This window comes from Manis javanica, chromosome 16 (genome assembly GCF_040802235.1).
Source record: "Manis javanica isolate MJ-LG chromosome 16, MJ_LKY, whole genome shotgun sequence".
NCBI lineage: Eukaryota > Metazoa > Chordata > Mammalia > Pholidota > Manidae > Manis > Manis javanica.
Window position 1 is genome coordinate 44,688,099 of NC_133171.1, and position 19,988 is coordinate 44,708,086.

The 19,988-nt window shown below is 55.8% G+C and overlaps 2 protein-coding genes across 3 annotated transcripts; one reads left to right on the top strand and one right to left on the bottom strand.

The window, feature by feature from the left end:
- Positions 1-89: 89 nt before the first annotated feature.
- Positions 90-8,217, bottom strand: TMEM151B (transmembrane protein 151B). 2 transcript variants are annotated; one of them, XM_037014819.2, is made up of 3 exons: positions 7,845-8,217; positions 5,257-5,697; positions 90-4,093 (listed from the first exon to the last, which is right to left on the bottom strand). In XM_037014819.2, the coding sequence occupies exons 1-3, from the start codon at positions 7,968-7,970 to the stop codon at positions 2,948-2,950; spliced, it is 1,713 nt and encodes a 570-aa protein (XP_036870714.2). In that variant the 5' UTR covers positions 7,971-8,217; the 3' UTR covers positions 90-2,947. The 2 variants fall into 2 exon arrangements, with proteins under 2 accessions (XP_036870714.2, XP_036870766.2); XM_037014871.2 differs by having other exon boundaries at positions 90-4,075; positions 7,845-8,203.
- Positions 8,218-12,458: 4,241 nt separating this feature from the next.
- On the top strand, positions 12,459-19,752 carry NFKBIE (NFKB inhibitor epsilon). The gene is made up of 6 exons (XM_017676293.3): positions 12,459-13,074; positions 15,414-15,516; positions 16,222-16,444; positions 17,452-17,540; positions 17,701-17,940; positions 18,726-19,752. The coding sequence occupies exons 1-6, from the start codon at positions 12,707-12,709 to the stop codon at positions 18,789-18,791; spliced, it is 1,089 nt and encodes a 362-aa protein (XP_017531782.1). The 5' UTR covers positions 12,459-12,706; the 3' UTR covers positions 18,792-19,752.
- Positions 19,753-19,988: the final 236 nt, after the last annotated feature.

A 19,988-nucleotide genomic window follows, 5' to 3' on the forward strand; every position in this document is an offset into this window, starting at 1 on the left:
AGGAGGGGCTCAGACCCAGTGGTCTCCCCAGAGAGCTTCTCATGAAAGGGCAAGATGGTGGGGAAGTGCCATGCTGGGAAAGCAAGTCAGCGAGTCATCCACAACTTTATTGTCCATCAGTTTGATTTGTACAATCTTTGCGCTTGGAAATCCACGACAGAAAGGCCACAGTGTGATGCACCCAATTGACAGAGACCTGTCTTTTCCCCAGCCAGGCCCAGCCCACCCTGCAAGCCCTTATCCCCAGGATACATGAAGCCCTTCACAATTCCTGTCACTCTGTGGCTGCCCACCCTGGGGCCACACCCACAGGAATCACACTAACCCACAGGGCCCTGAGAGGACCTGACTGAGGCATTCAGGCTGAGCCACCTCTCCCGTCCTCCTCGGGCTGAGGAGCCCAGAACCTCCAGCCCTGTGGTGTTTCCACAGTCTGGGTCATGGGCTGCAACCAAAGCTTAGGGGTGCCTGCTATCTGGGGACTCTTTCCAACAAGCAGGCTCTGAGTGGAGCACCAAAGGGGACTTGGGAGTGACTGCACGTGTGTGCCTGTCCGGGCAACCTAGAGTCTGTCTGTGTCTGACACCCTCTGACAGTTCTGGAGTGCGAACGTGTAGGTGTGAGGGTATGTGTGAGTGTGTAAGTGTGTGTGTACATAGCCACAGCTGCTAGCAGAGGTTCTAATTAAAGAAACAAGAACATTCAGCGTGAAGTTTAATTTTAGAGATTAATTAATTTTCTGGTTTTCATTTTCCCTGGCAATCAATAAAGCTATCAAGAAAATAGACCAAAGAATTGGTTTCTCTAAGTCTGTGCATGTGTGGGAGGTGAGGCTGTCTGTGTGAGGAGAGCTAGGCAGAAATGGTCAATCCAGGCAAAAACAAGAGGCCCTCCTCTCCCCTCCTCCCCGCTCAGGCTCTCTCTCAGGAACTCTCCTGAAGGGAAGGAGCTGAGTTCTTCCCTCCCTGGTGAAATAAAGCAGCCAATCTGCCCACACACAAGGACATTATATCCAGGTGCCAGCTGGCCAGGAACTGGGGCCTGAGGCCACACTCCCCCACTCACAGATGTCCATTCAGAGGAAAGAGGGTGCACCAACCGCTAGGCCCCCAAGGAGCACAGACTCAGGGGCCAGGCAGGGTCTGTGTTGTTAGACAGGTGGCCACTGCTGCCCAGAGAGATCTAGTGGGCAGCTGTTTCCTCCTACCCAAGCCTCCCTTTCTCCAGCCTCTTCTCGCTTCCCACTCAGCCATCTCTACATGAAAGTAAAGCTCAATTCCCATGGGCTAGGGGCTGTGGGGGCTCCACAGTCTGTGCCTCCCAATCCCCAGGAGCCAGAGCAGATGTTGCATAGGTGGAGGCCACGCCCTTGGCAGGTGAAGGTCCCCTAGGCTGGAGGCAGAGAGGCTGAAGGAGGGGAAGAAGTAACTCCGATGGCTCAGGAAAAATGAGAAATATCAGAGGTGAGCAATGTCAGGTGGACCAAGGGTTATCCTCTCAAGCTTGAAATGTGAGCTCAGTCCCTAGGTGCTAAGTCTGCTGGGAAAACTTGAGCCAAGGGAGTTGGGAGGGCAGACGGTGTTGGACACAGACATGCACACTGAAGCACATCAGGGGGGAAGTGGTAAGGGAAAGAAAGTGGCATCAGAGCTTTGGGGGAATAGGACGTGGGGCCAGTGCCCTGGGGTGGTGGCAGGATGCCCCTTTGAAGACCCTGGGACACACAGCGTTTGGAGGGCTTCAGCTCACAGGATAGGGAAGGGCAGAGGGGTAGGCAAATTTGGAGAATTCCTGCCTCTGACCCTGCCACCAGAATTATTTCTCCAGCTGGGGCTTGTAATGTCGTCAGCCCTGCAGAGGCAACGTGCAAGGACATCCACTCTCCACTCCTCCCAAGTCTGGGGGGTGCACAGGCTGGCCCCACTGACATCCCACCTTTGGAGGTCCTTTCGCTTTACCTCCACTGCCTTCTACTCTGCAACTCCCACCTGCTTCCAGGACTCCCCTTGTCACCCAGGTCTGTCTCCTGCTCTCCCTTAGCCAACTTTGATGAATGCCCCCTGGGTAGCAGTATACCACCCTCCCAGACCCGTGTTCAGAAGCTGCATTTAGGGAAAGGACTGAGGTACACCACACCCTACATTTTGCCACTGCCATTCCCCTCCCCTCTGGCAGCAGCTCTTCTGAGCCAGGGAGAGGAGGGGAAGAAGTGGAGTGGCGGCTGTGGTGAGCACAGTCCCTCCAGACCAGAACCCCAGGTGCCCGGTGAGATAAACAACAGTAGGGGAGTGACAGAAAGGAAACCCCGACCTCTGGGGCCAATGCCAAGAAGAGGATAGGACATTTCCATGGTTCTACGATGGAGTACCGGCGCTGACATCTGGCCCCGGCCTCAGACCCGGTGAATTCATCAGCTGGTTGGAAGTCAGCCCTGCTCTTCACCAAACCACGGCCCTCTCAGTAGAGAGAGGCCGCAGGGGGGCCGGGCAGTGAAGGAAGGAAAGCCCCCGTTTCCCTTCCTCAGGCCTCAGAACCTCCCCAGCTGCACGGTGAGGGCCTCTCACATGAGATGAGGCCCAACTTGGGTCCCACCGCACAGTCGCCACATTAACAGTCTGAAGATCCTTTGAGAGCCTGGACAGGAGATATCGGGTGTGCGTTAAGAAAGGGGGTGGGGTCCCCTTAGGAACTCAGGGGCGGGACTGGAATTTACAACTTTGCCCGGGTGGAATTCTCCGGAGCTGCCAGCCACCTCCCACCCATCTGTCTATGTACAGGGAAGGCGCGCATCTCGGGTTCCCCCGGGGTCTGTCCCGCACACCCTTACCTCACCCCACCCCACCCTACCCTCGCCTCGGGCACCATCGTGACTGCCCCTGCAGCACGCAGGGGACACCATCCGGCAGGGGCAGGAGGGAGGGGGGCGGGCGGGTCCAGGGGCCAGAGGTCACAGTGAGGTCTCTACGCAGGAGCCGTGGCGGTGCAGCGGCCGATGGCTGTGGCCCAGACACCCCTCCTGCCGGTGCACAATAAGGACTGGGAAGTAGAGGGCGTCGTGGTAAGGCGGCGGCGGCCCGGCCTCCTCCTCGTCGTCGTCCTCGTCGTCCCCCATGCTGGCCTGGCTCGACAGCCGCGTCTGCTCCGTGGGGCAGCTCGCCTCGTTGACGCTCCCGCTCCGGCTGCGCCACAGGCAGCTGCGCCGGGAGCCGTAGAGGCGGCCGAGCGAGAAGCGGCTGCCCGCGCAGCCCGGCCCTCCGCCGGGCCCCGGGCCGGCCCGCGGGCTGGCGCAGATGCTCAGGGCGCTGCGCGAGAAGATAGAGGAGCTGCTGACCGCGCGCTGGCAGTGCTCGCAGCTGCGCCGGTACGGAGCCACGCCCGCGGCGCCCGGGCCGCCCACCCCGCCATAACGGCAGGTGGGCGCGTAGCCGCCCGCCGCGCCCCCTGCGCAGCGCGCCCCCAGCCCTGCCAGGTCCATGAGCACCGCTTCCGAGTAGCTGGGCACGAGCTGCTGATTGGAGCGGATGTGCCACTCGAGCTCCGTGCTGTCCACCGTATTGACCCGCGGCAGGCGGTGTGTGAGCGGGGGCAGCAGCTCGTCGCTGGGGCTCAGGCCGCCGCCCGCGCTGCTTGCCGAACCCGGGCCCTCCAGGCCGAAGAGCTTCTCCACGTGGTAGTGCGCGTAGGCCGTGCGGTACTCGGCCAGCACGCGCAGCGGCCACGACAGCGTGAGCAGCGCCGCGGCCCAGAAGGCCGACGAGCAGGCGTACCACGGCGGCCTGGTTGGGTCTGGGAAGGCCACCATGAACTCGCGGAAGTCCACGTTCTTGAGGTGCATGCCCTCGCGCGCCTCCATGTAGTCGTCCAGGCCCTCGTTCTCCGCGAAGAAGCGCGCGCGCTGGCACAGGTACGCGTTCTCGGCCTCCACGCTGGCGAAGCTGAAGCACTTGGTGAAGCGTAGCCGCGTGGCCGGCGCGCCCTCCAGCCCCACCAGCGCCTTGGACACGTCCCGGACCCCGCAGCGCGCATAGTCGAACTCGGCCTCTGCCACGTGCGTGTTGACGCGCTCATGGTAGACCTGCGGCGCCGGGGAAGGCTGCGGGAGTCGCTTCTGTCTGCTCACCCTCTTCCACCCCATCACTGCTCCTTTTGCCTGGTCAAACCCTAAGCCTGTCCTGGGTTAGATCCTGACTGGAGCCTGGTCGGATCTTATCTGGTTTATAGTGAAACTGAGGCCCTCAGCTTGATCAGTGAGTTAGCGATGAGGACTAGAACTCATCCCTACCTGCGTGCATTCTAATTTTAATTAAGTTCTGCTTCTTCTGGGGGTCAGGCCCTGGCCTAGAACTACCCCTCCAGCTTGCTTGGCCCTTTTGCCACTGACTGTTATCCCATGCTGCCTCCTCATCACAAACAGCCTGCTTTTCTTCCCTTTTACAAGTGTTTCCAAATGGGCTCTCTAGAGGAGCTCCCTGTCCAACACCTTTGTCTTTGGTCTCCCTGGACCCACCTTAGCTTTTACCCAGCCTCCTTCTAGATTCCCGCAGGCCTCAGGCTCTGTTTACCCATCCCAGTACAGAGACAGAAGTCACCCACGTCTAGGAAAATCTCTCCCCGCTCTTCCTTCAGAGCTTTCCTATGTCTAATCATCGTGGGTCCAGGAGGTACTGATTGACACCCCCACACTCTCCATGGCTCCATGGGGCCTCGCCTACCTCCACCTTTTTCCCAGCTGACCCCCACCTCTGGGAGCCTTGGACTTCGGATCCAAGGCCCTGGGTTTGAGTCTAGTGCTACCACTTAGAAGCTAAAGACCTTGGGCAAGTCACTGAGCTTAGGTCTCCTTGCCTGTGAAAGAGAAAACACCTCACTGAACAGGTGAGAGCATGCTGTGAGACTACGTTATGTGAAGCCATCTCCAACCAATAAACACAGAACAGTATAGACCTTGGAGCCAGACTGCCTGGGTTCAAATCCCAGCTGTACCACATACTAACAATTTGACTAATAAAATGAGGTAATAGTTACCTACCTCATAGGGTTGTTACAAGGGTTAAATAAATGATATTTGTAAAGTACTTATAGAACAGCCTGGCCTCTAGATAAGTGTTTGCTACTATTACAGTTTGTTATTGCCTTCCTGTTGCAGTACCCACAAGAGCTCATGCTACCTGTGCTCCTGCCCCTGGGGATATTTAAGCAGGGTCCCAGCATCCCCCTCCCATCTGGACTGGCCTGCACTCCCATCCAGCCCCTCACCTGGGTGGTGGTATAGGCATCTCCATTGCGGTATCGGGTGACCTGGCGGGTGCGGCGGACATAGTGGTAGCTGATGGCCTTCCACCAGATACAGGGTGTGGCCTGCTGCATGCGGCCCACACGCTCCCGCACGCTGCTCACATCAACACGGTGCTGCAGCTCGTGGCGGGCTTGGCAGTGCCAACACTCCACCAGGTAGACGGCATACAGCATGAGCAGGAAGGCCAGGGGGATGTAGACATAGCCGTTGGAGCAGGGGCTGTCGTGGTACATGAGGCTGTTGCCCTGGTATGCGCTGCTGAAGGTGAGGCGGGTCACTGTGGTGACGTGGCACCAGGCGACGGCCCCCAGGCAGCCGTACATGAGCAGTGAGAGCAGCAGGCACTTCCAGTGGGACTCACGGCAAAGGGACTTGGTGAAAGAGGGCTGAATGGGACGCTGCTGCTCAGATGGGCAGGGAATGGGGACGAGATAAGTGGGGCATGAGACACAGTGGCAGGACCCAGCACAGGGATGGATGCAGGAATGGAGGGACAGAGGCCAGTACCAGAGATGAAGACAGAGACAGACAGGGATATGGAGAGAGAAAGTAATGCCGAGATGGGACCCAAGGACCAGAGATAAACACAGAAGTGACCCAGAATGAGCCATGGGGACAGGAAAAGGGCACAGAATGTCAGTATAGGGAAGTTCAGAGAGAGAGAGAGAGAGACACCCCAAGAGGCAGAGTGGGATCAGAGCCAGAGATGGAGAGAGGAGACCCAGGTGGCAACAAAGACACAGATGGATAGGATGGCATCCAAAGAAACAAAAGTCCAAGGACACACAAGATGACAATGAAACAGGAAAAAGTGTGGATGGGGAAGACAGGGGAGGACAGACAGCCATTAGCAAAGGCAGATCCCAGCCCAGACCCCTTCCATGTGTTCCAAGAAAGAGGAGAGGGACCCACTGACATCACCTTCCCAGTTAACAGGTGGGGCCCTCACTTCTTCCAGATTCTTTCAGTCCTAGGTTCTGGAAGAGCCACTCCTCTTGACCTGTCCACTTCCCTGTCCCTCACAATCAGCCTCATGCCTCCTTTAGAGGTATCCCCCAGGCCCCCTGAGAGCCCCGTTCTACACCCTAGCATCCTTCCCTTCCAAGATGGGAGGGAAGGTGCTGGCATCCTTGAGTCAAAGGCACTCCAGGAGGAGATTTCCAGAAGGGCAGAGCCATGTGGCTGGGAAGCGAGGATGTGAGATGGGGACTAGGGGTAGAAAGGAAGACATGTGCAGCCCAGACACTTGTCAAGGAAAAAAAAATTTCTGTACTCTCAAGGGGTTGTTGAAGCACTTCGCACATTCTGTCCCACCATCACCCCAGTGAGTTGTTTATATGTTCTGGGTCCCCTACTAAACTGAGCACGTCTGAGGGCAGGGCCTTGTTCTCTTTGTATCCTAGGTGCCTACCGTGGTGCTGGCACCCAGCAGCCACTTAATAGCTGAGTGTTCAGTTGGATTTCTGGTGGTGGCCTGTGCTTTCCCACTCCTTCCTCCTGCTGTCTAGCTTTAGATCCACACACACAGCCTCCTGCTGAGGTCCTGACCTATTCCTTCAATTCATCAGGCCTGACCTGAAGGCTGCCAGGGGAAGGGAGAAAAGGGAGGACAGGAAGAGCACAGTGACCGGCAGTGGGCCCTGGACGTGGTGTGAAACCAGAGGAAAGGTCTGGAAGTGCAGGTAGGTAGGTGAACTAGGAAATAGCACACAGCATATACACACAAGATTAAGGTACGTGTGCATTTGGGGGAGCCTTGTCGGGGGCTGTGCACGTGTGCCCACCTGGGTGTGTGCTTGTCCCCATAAGAGCACATTTGAAAGGAGCACTACCTGCAAGTCCCTGCCTGCACCTTCTGCCTAGTGCAGTGTGTGTGTGTGTGTGTGTGTGCCTGAGTGTGTGTGCAAGATGGGGGGGGTTGCTCCTGGTACATGCCTCAGTCTCTTTGTCTCTAGGTTCAGAGGACTGAAAAAGTAGGGTCCCGAACTACGGATACACTTATACTAATACTCTGAAGGATCCTTGGGTTCAGGGACCCCAGGGGCGGCATGAATATTGAGAGAGAGAGGTGCACCCTCTCACACACTCTCCCAGGGACCCCAGGAGGGACTGCCTCTGTACACACTTGACCTTCTTAGGGTCCCAGCTTAGGTAACACTTGCGTACCATTTATCCCACGGTCCAGTCTTACCTCTGCAACCCCTACAAGTAGCCCTTCCTGGCCTTCAAGACAGAATACCCCACCGTTAAATGGGTCCCGGCCATCATCCCCACCCCCATCCGCCCGGGGTCCGGGAGGCCCCGCCCCCAGGCCCCTCCTCCTGCTCAGGACCCCCCTAAGCCCCGCCCCCGGCGCGGCCCCTTCCCCGCCACCTCGGACAGCTCTGGCCGCCGGGCGGGGGCAGCGGCGCGGGACTGCGGCTGCAGCGGCCAGCTCGGGGTGCGGGGCGCCGGCCGCGCTGCGGCGGAACGGGCGGGGGCCGCGCGCGGCGGCGGATGGGGGTCAGGCTGCGGCCGCACCCGGGGAAGGGGCGCCGCCGGCTCTCACCTCCTCTCGGGCGGGGCCCTCGTCCGCCGCCGCCGCTGCCGTGGCCCCCCCCGGGCCCCCGGGGCCGCCACCGCCGCCGCCGCCGCCGCCGGCGCTCTCTCCCGCGGCCGAGCCAGGGGGGGACATGGCGTAGAGGGGGGGAGTCGAGTTCAGGGCCTCCCGGGGGGCTGCCGGGGGCCGAGGGCATCCTGCGCGGGCCCTGGGAAGGGGGCGGGAGGGGGCGGGGCCCTCGCTGCACCCCACCCCCCGCCGGGGGGAGGGGGCCTGGAAAGGGCACCGGGGTTGAGGGGCTAGGGGCTGGGGTGGGGTGGCGGGCTGGGGGGCCGGGCCGGAGGGGCCGGGGCCGGGGGCGGGTGTCACCTTGAGGCCCTCGCGGCGCCGCTCCACCTCCCGCCCGCTCCCGCCGCCGCCTTTTGTCTGAGCCGAGCTGGAGCCAGCGTGCCCCCGCTTCCTCCCAGCTCAGGAGCCCCGCCCCCGGCCCCCCCAAACTCCGCCTTCTCCAAGCCTACCTAATAACCACCCCCCAAGAGGAGAAGCAACAGGGGCTCTCGCACCCCTTCCCCATTCCTCGCTCAGCCCACCGAACCCCTCCCCCCCACCATCCGGAGATCTATGCCAAAACTCCCGCTGTTCTCCGTGGAGGGGACAGCAGCGGTTCAACCAACATCCTTCCCCATACCTGGTTTCCGCAAGTTCCTGGGGCTGAGGGTGGGGAGAGGAAATTGAGTCTTGGAAACCTAGAGAAGATGCTTATTCTCAGCTGAGTAGTAAAGGATTGAGTCAGGAGCCAGATTTCAGAGGCCTGACTCAACTGAACAGGGAAAAGACGAACTAGATGTGAGGAAGGACTAACAGAGGGCTCACTGAACCATCTTCCTCCCGTGGAAGAACAGCCCCAGAGAAGCAATGAAGTCTGTACATTTGCCCTACACTGGAGATGAAGAAACCTGAGTTCTAATTCTTCATCCTGGTTCTGCCATTAACCATGAGTTGTGCCACCTCGGGCAAGTGCTTTCCCCTCTTTGATGCTTAATTTCCACATCGGTGCAATGAGGAGGTTGACTGGATAATCTCTAAGGCTCTGACCTGTGAGTGTAGGAGGCAAAGGCAGAGACCACAGGCCAGGCTGAGTGAGTGCAGGTAGCCTACCCCTTCATGCCATCCCCCGACACTGCTCTTCCCTGCATTGCTGAGGACAGGCAGAAAGGAAACTGACGTTCATCCATTCCTGGATGCATCCATTCAAAAAACAGATATTAGGTGCCTACTGTGTACCCCATTCAGAAATGAAACACACAATTCCCTACCCCAATGTATGATTGGGAGGGGCACATGGAAACTAATTATGGTATAATAGGATAAAGGATGTGCCTGATTAATCTGTGTGTGCACAGTCACTGTGGAGTCCTACTGTGTGTCATATACTACATTAGAGTCTTGGACATAAAATAACTCTGTTTCCCCATTTGTCCGCAAAAAACCAAGGCAGAAGAAGGGCGAGTAACTTATTCAAGGTCAATTGCTAGTATTTACCAAGCTAGGTCCTAGCGTCCTAATCTTTCCCATTCAAAAGTCCATGGAGATATTTACGGGTAGTAAGTTAGTTTGAGGCAAAGCCTGGATAGCTGATCTTAGGGGCTAGAGGACAAACACACTGAACTGCTGGGATGGTCCTGCCCCTTCATCTGAAGCAGAAGAGCCAATGCCTCCACCCTCACTTCCTCACTACTATACACACTCCCCCACTCCTGGTCCTGCCTCCATTTTCCTATTCTTCCCTTTCTAGATGACGTTGAAAGTGGCTCTCTATCCCCCTATTGCTTCAGAACTATCAAGGCTGCATGGTCCTCCCAAGTCAATGAGTCCATCCTCCTTGCCCAGAGGAAGGTTGTGGTCCTGAAGAGGCAGGGGTTCTCCTTCACCCCTGAAAGAGAAGGACTCTCACTTGGTGTCTCATCCCAATGTCCCCCACCCATGCTTTTTGGGAAGTCCTGCCTCACAGCTAACTCCAACCCCGCTCTGGTTTCACCCTATTCCACCTAGTTTAGTCTGCACTGCAGACAGAGAACAGAGGTCCTAACTGTGCCCTTTCCTAACCCAGGTAGGAATCTCACACTCCCCATTTAATTGTCATAATTGTCCTCCTGTCCCCCACCTCACTGCCTTCCCTTCCCCACTTCTGGGAGCTTTGCAGGAGAGATAGCCCAACTTCTTTTGGCCAATACCAGAGCTCCCAAGAGATAAAAGACCACCACACATCTTCTTTCAGACACATTACCCTTCTTTGGAAGCCCAGGGAAAAGAGGAATGAAAGGAGGGGGTGTGTAAGGAGTCCGCTGACCGGCTGGTCACCATGGCAACTGGCCCTGTTTCCTGAAGATGAGCCTGGTTGGGGTGGGCCACAAAAGGAAGCAGAAAACACCAGCAGAGAGAGAAGAGGACCAGAGTACCCAGTCTCAGAGGTTGAGGAAATGGGGCTGAGGAAATGAAGTCAGGGCCCTGACCATACTGTAGCCTGAGTCAAAGTCCCCAGGTCATCCTTCCAGATGACACTGCATGGGTCCTCTTCCCCTTCCTGAAGTGTCTCCAAAAGAGCTTCCCGTCAGTGCAAACTGGGTTCTGGAAGCACTAAGTGGCTCAATGCTGACCTCATGTGGCCAGAAAAGGGGCTGCCATACGCCTGTTAACAGTTCAGAGCCAGACAGGAACTGGGTTATGGTAGATTTTTCCTTAAACTTAGTGTCTGTATGAATGAGAGAGGTGGTCACTGCATACTCCGAAGTTCTTGTGTCCTTGCAGAGGGCTCAGATGCTTCAACCCCTAATAACTCATAAAGGAAATAAAGTTTCAATGAAAAATTTTTTAAGTTTTGGATTAGGGACAGAAAAACATGGCTCTGTACTTTCTGAGTGTTTGACCTTGGGCAAGTCAACTCACCTATCTGGGCCTCAGCTTCCCAATTTAAAATATGGATGATAGTGCCAGATTTTGAACCCAAAGAGTCTGGGTCTGGAGTTTATGACTGTACTTTTCCTCCAGGCTTTGAGGATGGGGCAGAAACATGTCAGAAGAAGAAGTTGAGAACATTTGAAATCACAGTGACCCCAAGGGAAAGAGATGCCTCAATTTCCTTGGGCTTTCCCCTCATGGCTTCTCACTGACACATGCTCAGCACACCCTCCCTACTATGGCCCTCCATGGGGACGGAGAGCAGAGGGTCGTCTTCTCCCATCTGCCCTTCACCCTCCCTTCTCTCTTCACTTGACCGCCCCGCACCTCCCCCAGATGATGTACTTCTCTTCTCAGCCCTCTTCCCTTCCCATTTCCAGCTGAAATGGAAATTTCCCTGACCCTCATCCAACTGGGTGTTTAGCTCCACTGCATGCCCTACAGCGCCTTCTTCTCACTCCTGTCTTAGTATAATCATTCTGTTGTAATTGCCAAGAAGCTTTTGAAGGCTGAGACCATGGGACGTTTTTTGGTGGTAGGGAGGTTGGTGGCTGTTGGTTATCACTGTTGGTTTTGCTTCCAGCAGAGAGAACAGTGGCAACATATAGAAGAAGCTGTATACCTGTTTGTCAAATGGATGAATAAAATGAAGTTGCATGGGGAACGGCAGTAGGGAAGCTGGTCAGTAGCTGTGTACACTCACCCCAGTTTCCTTTCCCCAATACTAGCGATGGAAAGGGCGATGTTCCCTTGAGAGTGAACTTCCAAGGACAACGCTGTCCATAGGTCAGTGGCACTAGGGTAGGGGTAAATCATGGGGCATCGGCTGAGAGTGAGGACTTGCTACAATCTCTGTGGGCCCAGGGAAATAAGGGACAGGGGGAAGGAAAGATGTGCCAGCATTGGGTCTGGGATTGCTGCAAAGACTTTGGGGCCTCCTCATCGTGGTCCCACCATGAGGAACTAAATTTCCCTTACTGCTGGGGGTAACCAGATGTAACCACATGAGGCCAGTGTTTCACCCCTTAGAGAAATGAGCACTCTGCTTTTTTAGATAACAAAAAAAAACATGACCACTCTGGTTTTATTAGATAACAGTCTGCCTGAGAAAACCCACTTTTGAAAAACAAATCTTCGTGCCCAATTCTGTGTGATCTGGGAAATTGACACAGGAGACCCCCTATCCAGCACCCAAAGGGAGAACTGCTCCTTTAAAGACAATGGGTGTCCCCTTTCTCTACACAAACCCTTGGGCACTGGTAGATGAGAAAGCAAGAGAAATTGACAGAAATGGGTAGGGGGCAGGAAGCAATTCTTTACCATCCTACCACCTACATGCCCTCCCTGCAAGATGCCCAACTTATGCAGTGATTAATAAATATTCCTTTAGAAACGAATGAATAAATGAATGGGAAAAAAATGAATGAAAAAATAGAGGAAGTGAAGGAAGGAAAGAATGCATGGAATTAATGAATGGGATAAGAAGGAAAAGAAAACAGTGAATGGATGGATGGACGGATGGACGGTTGGATGGGTGAATTAACGCTCGTGTGACTCAGGACCGGGTAACCCCTGACTCGGAGTCAACACAGAGGGCGGGGTAAGGGGGATTCCGTTGGGCGGGGCCTATGTCCGGAAGCGACTGTCGGGGCGGGGCCTGAGGGGCGGGGCGAAAGAGCGCGTCTGACCTGGCAGCCCAGCTGCCAGGAGTATCCTGTACCGTGGACCTTGCTGGCTCCCGGAGTCTCGCCTGCGCTTCTCGCCGACCCATTGGGCCCCTGCAGCCCGGAAAGGAGGCTATTCCGGACCGGGCGCCCGCTCCACAAGGCGAACCTGCAACCCTGAAAGGCGGCGCGGCGGAATCCGGAGCCGGATCCTGCTCTGACCGTGCCCCGCGGGCCGGTGCCGCGGGCATGTCGGAGGCGCGGAAGGGGCCGGACGAGGCGGATGAGAGCCAGTATGACTCGGGTATCGAGTCTCTGCGCTCTTTGCGCTCCCTGCCCGAGCCCACCCCGGCGCCAGCCTCTGGGCTCTCGGATGGCGGCGACTCCCAACCCTGGACCCATCCTCCGGGAACAGCCAAGGGAACACAGGAGAAGGAAGACACGGATGGGGAGCGAGCTGACTCCACCTATGGCTCCTCGTCGCTTACCGAGTCCCTGACCTTGTTGGGGCGCCCTGAGACCGAGGCCCCAGCCCCAAGCTCGTCGCTCCCCTCCACGGGGACTCTGAGCCCTCAACAGCTGGAAGCACTCACTTATATCTCCGAGGACGGAGACACGTGAGTATGGGGTCCAGCCTAAGACAGGACTCCTTCCTTCTAATGCGTACTCCGGGCCTCCCCAGGAGCCGCCACAGGTGGGGCACCCCATCTATGAGGATTTCTCAGGGCAACCGCCCTAGGTTGAACAGTCCCCACTTTTTATTACCCACTCCAAACTGAACTCTCTTCGCACTTGAGTTCTAGCCAGGCCCAGGCCAAAGACCTGGCTGGCATTATCTATCTGCCCTCTCTTTTGGAAATGGGCAGAGCTGGCAGGGCCCTTACCAGGCACCTGGAATGCCAGCTAGCGTCTTGAAAACCTACCTGTATCAAACTCCTAGGAAGAGAAAATTCCCCTGACCAGTCCAGGTATTTTGTTGTTGCTGGGGAAGAGGGCATCCTTGTTTGCTCAGTATCTGAGACTCCCAGCCCCCGACCTCAGAATGCCCTATCTCAAGGAACAAGAGGTGCAAGTTACAGGTTGCCAGTGGGAGTCAGGAGGCTAGGGGTGAGGGGTGCTGCCAGAGTGCAGAGCTGAGGCTGGCTCTCAGGAGGAGGGGGTGAACCAGACTGGGACACTCTTGCCCCAGCAGGCAGACAGGCCGCTGGCTGCCCCAGCTTACTTCCTCCTCTGCTGAGAAAGGGGAAGTGAGGGCTGGAGTCAGCCTTACCAACACCCTCCACCTCCTAAGCCCCCAAGTCCCCCTCACTGTCCTGTCTGTCTGACCCCATTTCTTTACCCTCCCCCCCCACGTGCAGATGGAGTTTGGGGGTGGGGGGACCGCCAAGGGACAGTTGAAAGTAAAAGGCAGTTGTGTGAGACGGGTTGGCCAGTTGAGGCTTTTTAGGAGAGGGGGTGACTGGGCTTTGGGGATAAAAAAACAGAATGGAGAGGGCTGGGCCCCCAGATCAGGGATGGTGGACTGAACAGGGAGGGTATGCTTAGGTATTTGTCCTGACCTGCTTTGCAGAGATGCAAGCATCCTAATCCCAGGTGGCCTGGGACAAAGATAACCTCTGGACCCAGTGCAGGACAGAAGAGCAGCCTCAGGCCTCTTTGTCCTCTGTGTCCAGATCACCAGCCCTCAGTCCCAGAAACAAGATTTGGGGGGCTCCATGCTTAATACCCATGGCTGACCTTTGACCCAGGAAGTGCAGCTTCTAATACTATCCTCCTCTGTTAGCCTCTTAACTCCAGAATTTACCATCTCTATTAGAGACAGGTGTTGTGTCTAAACTCTGGGAGAGGTGGGGGGCAGGGAGGAGAGGTGTCCAGACTCCCTAGGGAATCCCCAGAGAAGAGGGGGCACTTTCTTCCCTCTGAGGTGTCTGGGCTGTGGTACATGGAAGTGGGAAGAGGAAGTGGGAGGAGGAGAGACAGGGAGAGAGGGAGGTGGCTGCAGGAATGTGACCCAGAGAGCAGGCCCTGGCCGAGGGGATTTCCAGAGCGGTTCCTCCCTCTCCCCGTCACTCTCCTGAGCCTCTCCTGCCGCCTGCCGCCAAGCCTGCCCACCTCCTGCCTAAGCAGCCCCCTCCCCAGCCCAGACAGGCCTTTTAGCCAAGATCCTGTCACTAATGCCCCAGTGCAGCCATCCCTGCCTAGACCCTCCAGCTCTGGCTTTCGTTTTCCCCACCTGATGTGGGGAAACCCCAGGACTGGAACTTCCCCTCCAAGCTGCCCCTCCACCCTTAGGTTAAGGCTTTTTGTCCCCCGGCAAACACACATTTTCTGCTCTGCACTGCTCTCTTGGAGGCGCACTCAGCGTGCAGGGCCTCTGGTCAGGCCCCACCCAGTCTGTGCTGTCCGAGATCCTCTTGACCCCCTGTGAAGGGCAGGAGGACAGGATACTGCACTGTCTGCTTGCTCTTCTTCCACAGGCTTCTGTTTCCTCTCCGTTGGAATGGGTAACTCTTGAGTTGCTGTGGTTGGGGGACACCCACTCCTGCCCTTTCTGTCCTCCTGTTGGGGTGGGAGGAGGCGGGGACCTTGGCCCTGGAAACCACCTCGGCACTACCCCACTAGCTTTCAGTTTGGCTTTGAGCTGCAACTGGCCCGCAGGGCCCCAGGGCCAGAGGGGAGAGGGCTGGCTGGACGGGAAGGTCCTTGTCACATCAGCACCTTGCCCACACTCCCTCTCAGCTGAGGTCCTCCTGAAAGCCAGGGATGGGAACTTGTAGCTCCTACCCCCAGGATCCAGGCTTCCCAACCAACCCTCACTTCCTGGCCCAAACTCTCACTTCCTACACCTAGCCTACGGGCAGCTCCTTAGAGCTGGATGTGTTCTGTCTAACCCCAGTGCCCCAGCCCCTTCTCTCTGGCCTGGGACCTGACACCAAACCCTGCCCCTGTCCCCCAGGCTGGTCCACCTGGCGGTGATTCACGAGGCCCCGGCTGTGCTGCTCTATTGCCTGGCTTTGCTGCCCCAGGAGGTCCTGGACATTCAGAACAACCTTTACCAGGTGGGTTAGAAAGGGTGGGCTGTACCCAGGTATCCATATCTACTCTGGCAACCATCCCCAGCAGCCACATGAGCTGGTGGTCACTCAGGAAGCCATATGCAGACACTGGGCTAGAAGCTGAGGATACAGACATGACAAGACATGGTGTCTGCCCACAAAGTGCTCAAGGCTGATCTAGGGGACATATGTCAACATCTAATCACACAGCATGATGATAAGAGTTGTGATGGAGACACATACCAGCTGCTGTGGGATCCAGTATCTGTGGGGAGCAGCCAGGAAAGGCTTAATTCAGGAGGTGACATGTGCATAGAGCCTTAAAGGAGGAGTATTCCAGGTGGAGATTGCCTGGTGCCTCTGTCTTTCCTCCCCTGAACCCTTCCATGTTACCTAGCCCTTGGGAATAACAAAGTCTCCCAGAGATAAGAGGGTAAACCCTGCCTCCATCTGTCCTTTCTCCAGGGGCTAAGGAGAACTGTAAAAAGAGTAAGGAGCCACTTTCCTCATCCTCCCTCCAGAATTGGGGTCCCAAGAACCTCGTGGAGGATGACAGATAAGGGCTTGGTAGTGTTTCCTTGGAAGACCAGAATCAGCTTTCATAAACTGCCATCAGAGAAAGTTCAGGCAGCTGGCAATTCCTGTCACCATCCTAGCATGGTGGGAGCATGCTGCACTGGCCCCGTGACCCTCTCTTTGTGCCTGCAGACAGCACTCCATCTGGCTGTACATCTAGACCAGCCAAGTGCAGTTCGGGCCCTGGTGCTGAAGGGGGCCAGCCGAGAGCTACAGGACCGGCACGGTGACACTGCCCTGCATGTGGCCTGCCAGCGCCAGCACCTGGCTTGTGCCCGCTGCCTCCTGGAGGGGCAGCCAGAGCCAGGCAGAGGTCCAGCTCACTCCCTGGACCTCCAGCTGCAAAACTGGCAAGGTATGGGCAGCTTCAGGGCCAATGGGTGAGGATGGGGAAGGAGATAGAGACCCCACTCTCAGAGAAGGGAGGATTATAGCTTGTCCGTTGATGCACCTCCAGTTTTAAGCACATAGTAGGTACTCCGTACATCTCTATTGAATGAATGAATTTCATATAGAATTTACTTGAGAACCTGCTATATTTTAAACATAGAGCTGAACCTTGCTCTCAAGATACTCAGTTTAGTTGAGGTTAGATTAACTCATTAATTCATTCAGCAAAAATGTACAGAGGGCCTTCTATGTGTCAGGCCCTATTCTAGGAACTGGGCTTGCATCTGTGAACAAAACAGAATGATGGAGACAGACAATAAATATAAGAAGTGAGTTCTAGTGGGTTAAAGGGCAGTAAGAGCTATGGGAAAAGTAGAGCAGAGTGGCAACTAGAATGTGGGGCTTGGGGTGGATGTGATTTTTGAATAGGATGGTCAGGGAAACCATCATGGGGCAGGGACATTAGCGAACAGGCTTAAGGAAGATGAGGGATGGGAATTTGAATCCAATTCTCTAAGTAGGGGGGTGAGCCAGACCAGAAAGAGGTTAGCAAAAAGCCTAGGGGAGCACATGGGAGGAAGTGGCCTCTGGGGAGGGGCTGAGGGCAGGAGATCCTGGAGAGCTCTGAAGAAGGTGGCTCTGGAGGGGCTCAAGGCAGGTAGGGAGAGTTTGAGAGCGAGAAAGAGAGTGGGGAGGGGGAAGGGCAGTGCGTGTTGGGGGAGGGTCACTCAAGCCTGATCCCTGAAGCATGATAGTTTCAATAACATGACTCTGTAATGGTGGAAACTTTGAGTTCCTTTCCCCTTAGACTTTTGAGGGGATTTCTGGATTTGTGTTTTAACAGTCCTGTGATCATAGGCATTGAGTGGGCAGTGGGTCCCTTGGGGCTGAGGGGTAGGGAGGTCCCTGAAGAGAGGGAGAGAGAGAGTTGGTGGAGGCAGATTAGCAGCCCATACCCTCACCCCATCCCAGGTCTGGCCTGTCTCCACATCGCTACCCTGCAGAGGAACCAGCCACTCATGGAACTGCTGCTTCAGAACGGAGCAGACATTGATGTGCAGGTGAGGTGGCCAGTCAGGGTGCTGCCTGTCCCAAGGCTTTCCAACTGGTGCAGCCCCGTCCCCACCCAGCGGTAGCACTCACCTCCTTATACAGGGCCTAGAGGAGGGCCCAGCATGCTTCCCCTTGAGGGCCTTGGCTGACATCCTTATTCTCCTCCAGGAGGGCACAAGTGGGAAGACGGCACTGCACCTGGCCGTGGAGACCCAGGAGCGGGGCCTGGTGCAGTTCTTGCTTCAGGCGGGTGCCCGAGTAGATGCCCGCATGCTCAATGGATGCACACCCCTGCACCTCGCGGCCGGCCGGGGCCTCAGCAGCATCTCGTCCACTCTGTGCGAGGCAGGTGCCGACTCCCTGCTGCGGAACGTGGAGGATGAGACTCCCCAGGACCTGGCTGAGGACGTAAGAGGCATACTCTCAGCTCTGCCCCCCCAGGACTGCCCACACCCACGGCAGAAACAAGCACTGTAGTAGCTGACAGGGCTAAGGTGTTAGGATCCCAGGGTGTGATCCATAACTCTGCCACTCACCAGAGAACTATGGGACCTTGGGCAAGTTTCTTCCTCTCTCTCAGCCTCTTTTCTCAGTTGGTCAGGACCCATGAGCCCAAACTTGGACTCATGCAGGAGCCCTGCAGCTAAAGCAGATCAATGAAGAAGGCAAGGTGAGAGACAGCAGGGTGGTGGGGCCTTTGGGAAACCTGAGCTTCTATGCCCAGGGGTCACTCCACTCAACTTCAGCAAATAGTTGCAGAGGAGGAATGTAGGCCCAGTATTTCCAGGTCTTGGAATTTTTAAAGAGAGATGAAACCTAGATTTTGTGTACAGTCTTTCCCATTTTTAGATGTTCAATATAAAAAAATATTCAGAATGTTTGAGAGTACCCCTCTCTCCCTACCCCTACCCAACCCCCAAGAAAACAGACTCACCCATGGGCTGGAGACCTAAGTACTTCTTACCTCTGATATTCTGGCATTATCTTAGGGAGGGCTTGCCTAAGGCCTCAAGCCTCTGCCTAGCCCAGAGGCACCACTGTTATAGGGATTAGTAGGAAGATCTGTTCCTTGATGTCCTTCAGCTGTCATTTGGTGAGGAGGAAATGGTCCAGTAGGTCTCCCCAGCTCCGTTCCCCACTGCTGCCTTTTTCCCATTGGCCCTGATCTTGCTTCTTTCCATTCTCTTTATCAGCCTCTTGCTCTTTTGCCCTTTGATGACCTGAAGATCTCTGGGAAGCCACTGCTGTGTGCTGACTGAAACCAGGGCAGAGTCTGGGGCCCCAGAGGCTCCACCTCTTCCCACCTGGAAGCTGGAGCAACAGCTGCTGCAGTTTGGGCCCATGCAATGTGCCCTGTGGTGTCCTGGGGACTGCCAAGGCCAGAGCCTGGGGCTAGCACAGTCCTGAGCTGCAAGGAGGCATCGCAAGTGAGAGAGAGCCAGTTTGGAAGGAAGAGCTTCCCAGATGGACAGAGATTCTTGGAAGACCCCCGCCAAAGCCCCAGGTATCCTGGGCGAAGCCTGTTTGCCTCTCTAGAAGATGACAGGGGCTCTTGTTTCTATCTGTGTTGGGTCAGCCAGAAACTGCCAACCAGTAGGAAAACATGGACTTTCCAGAGTAAGGAGAGAAACTGAAATTTGAGCAGTGTGGTCCCTTCTGAAAGGGACCTGACGGGGTCCATCCTATTGCTGTTGAGGATTTTTAAGCACTGTTGTTTAAAAACTTCACACAGAGGGCCCTGAACTGAGCCTTTGGAGAAGTGGAAGTTTCAATAACATGACACTAAAACGGCACAGACTTTAAAAAATGTTCCCCCCAAAGATGTTATGCGTGCATGCATTGGGGATTTTTAGACAGGCTGCCCTGTGACCTTGTAGAGGCAGAGAGAAGGAAACTGTCACTTGAGCATGGTAGGATCTTGTTAGGTAGGGTAGGGGGCTAACAGTCCTCAGGCCTCTATGTCAGCACAGACCCTTGCTCTTTCTGTAGAAATGCAGAGGGATGGAGGAAGAAAAGGAGACATGAGAAGACACAGGTGGGAGGCCTCACCACTGCCCTGAAGGTGCCAAGTATGGACTGAAGGGCTCTCCTATGGAGGGTGACACCAGGGAGCTGTGGCTTTTTATGTGTTTTCTCTCATTCCACACATGTCACAGAGCCCTGTTAGATGAATATGGTCAATATGAATATGGGAGAATAAACCCAGTCTGGCCACTTGGAGCTTATAGTCTAGTGAGTGAGACAGCCATAAAAGTCATAAACATCCAAATAAATATGTTTACATGTTGCAGTGGATACTGTGAAGCAAAGGAGTAGTAGGGAGAACAATGGAGTCTGTTGAGGGCCATACTTTGGACGGTTCGGGAGGCTTCTGAGGAGAGTCAACTATGCCCAGACATACGGATGAGTAAGGGACGCTGGGAGGCATCGTGGGGAAGGCCTCTGGTGTGTTAGAG

Bases quoted from the DNA above. Each gene is read 5' to 3' on its own strand.
- TMEM151B (XM_037014819.2), bottom strand. From the start codon at position 7,970: ATGTCCCCCCCTGGCTCGGCCGCGGGAGAGAGCGCCGGCGGCGGCGGC. The intron at 5,698-7,844 runs GTGAGAGCCGGC...CCATCTGAGCAG, and splicing joins AGGGCCCCGCCCGAGAGGAG to CAGCGTCCCATTCAGCCCTC. The intron at 4,094-5,256 runs GTGAGGGGCTGG...CGACTCCCGCAG, and splicing joins ATGCCTATACCACCACCCAG to CCTTCCCCGGCGCCGCAGGT.
- NFKBIE (XM_017676293.3), top strand. From the start codon at position 12,707: ATGTCGGAGGCGCGGAAGGGGCCGGACGAGGCGGATGAGAGCCAGTAT. The intron at 15,517-16,221 runs GTGGGTTAGAAA...TTGTGCCTGCAG, and splicing joins TTCAGAACAACCTTTACCAG to ACAGCACTCCATCTGGCTGT. The intron at 17,541-17,700 runs GTGAGGTGGCCA...ATTCTCCTCCAG, and splicing joins GAGCAGACATTGATGTGCAG to GAGGGCACAAGTGGGAAGAC.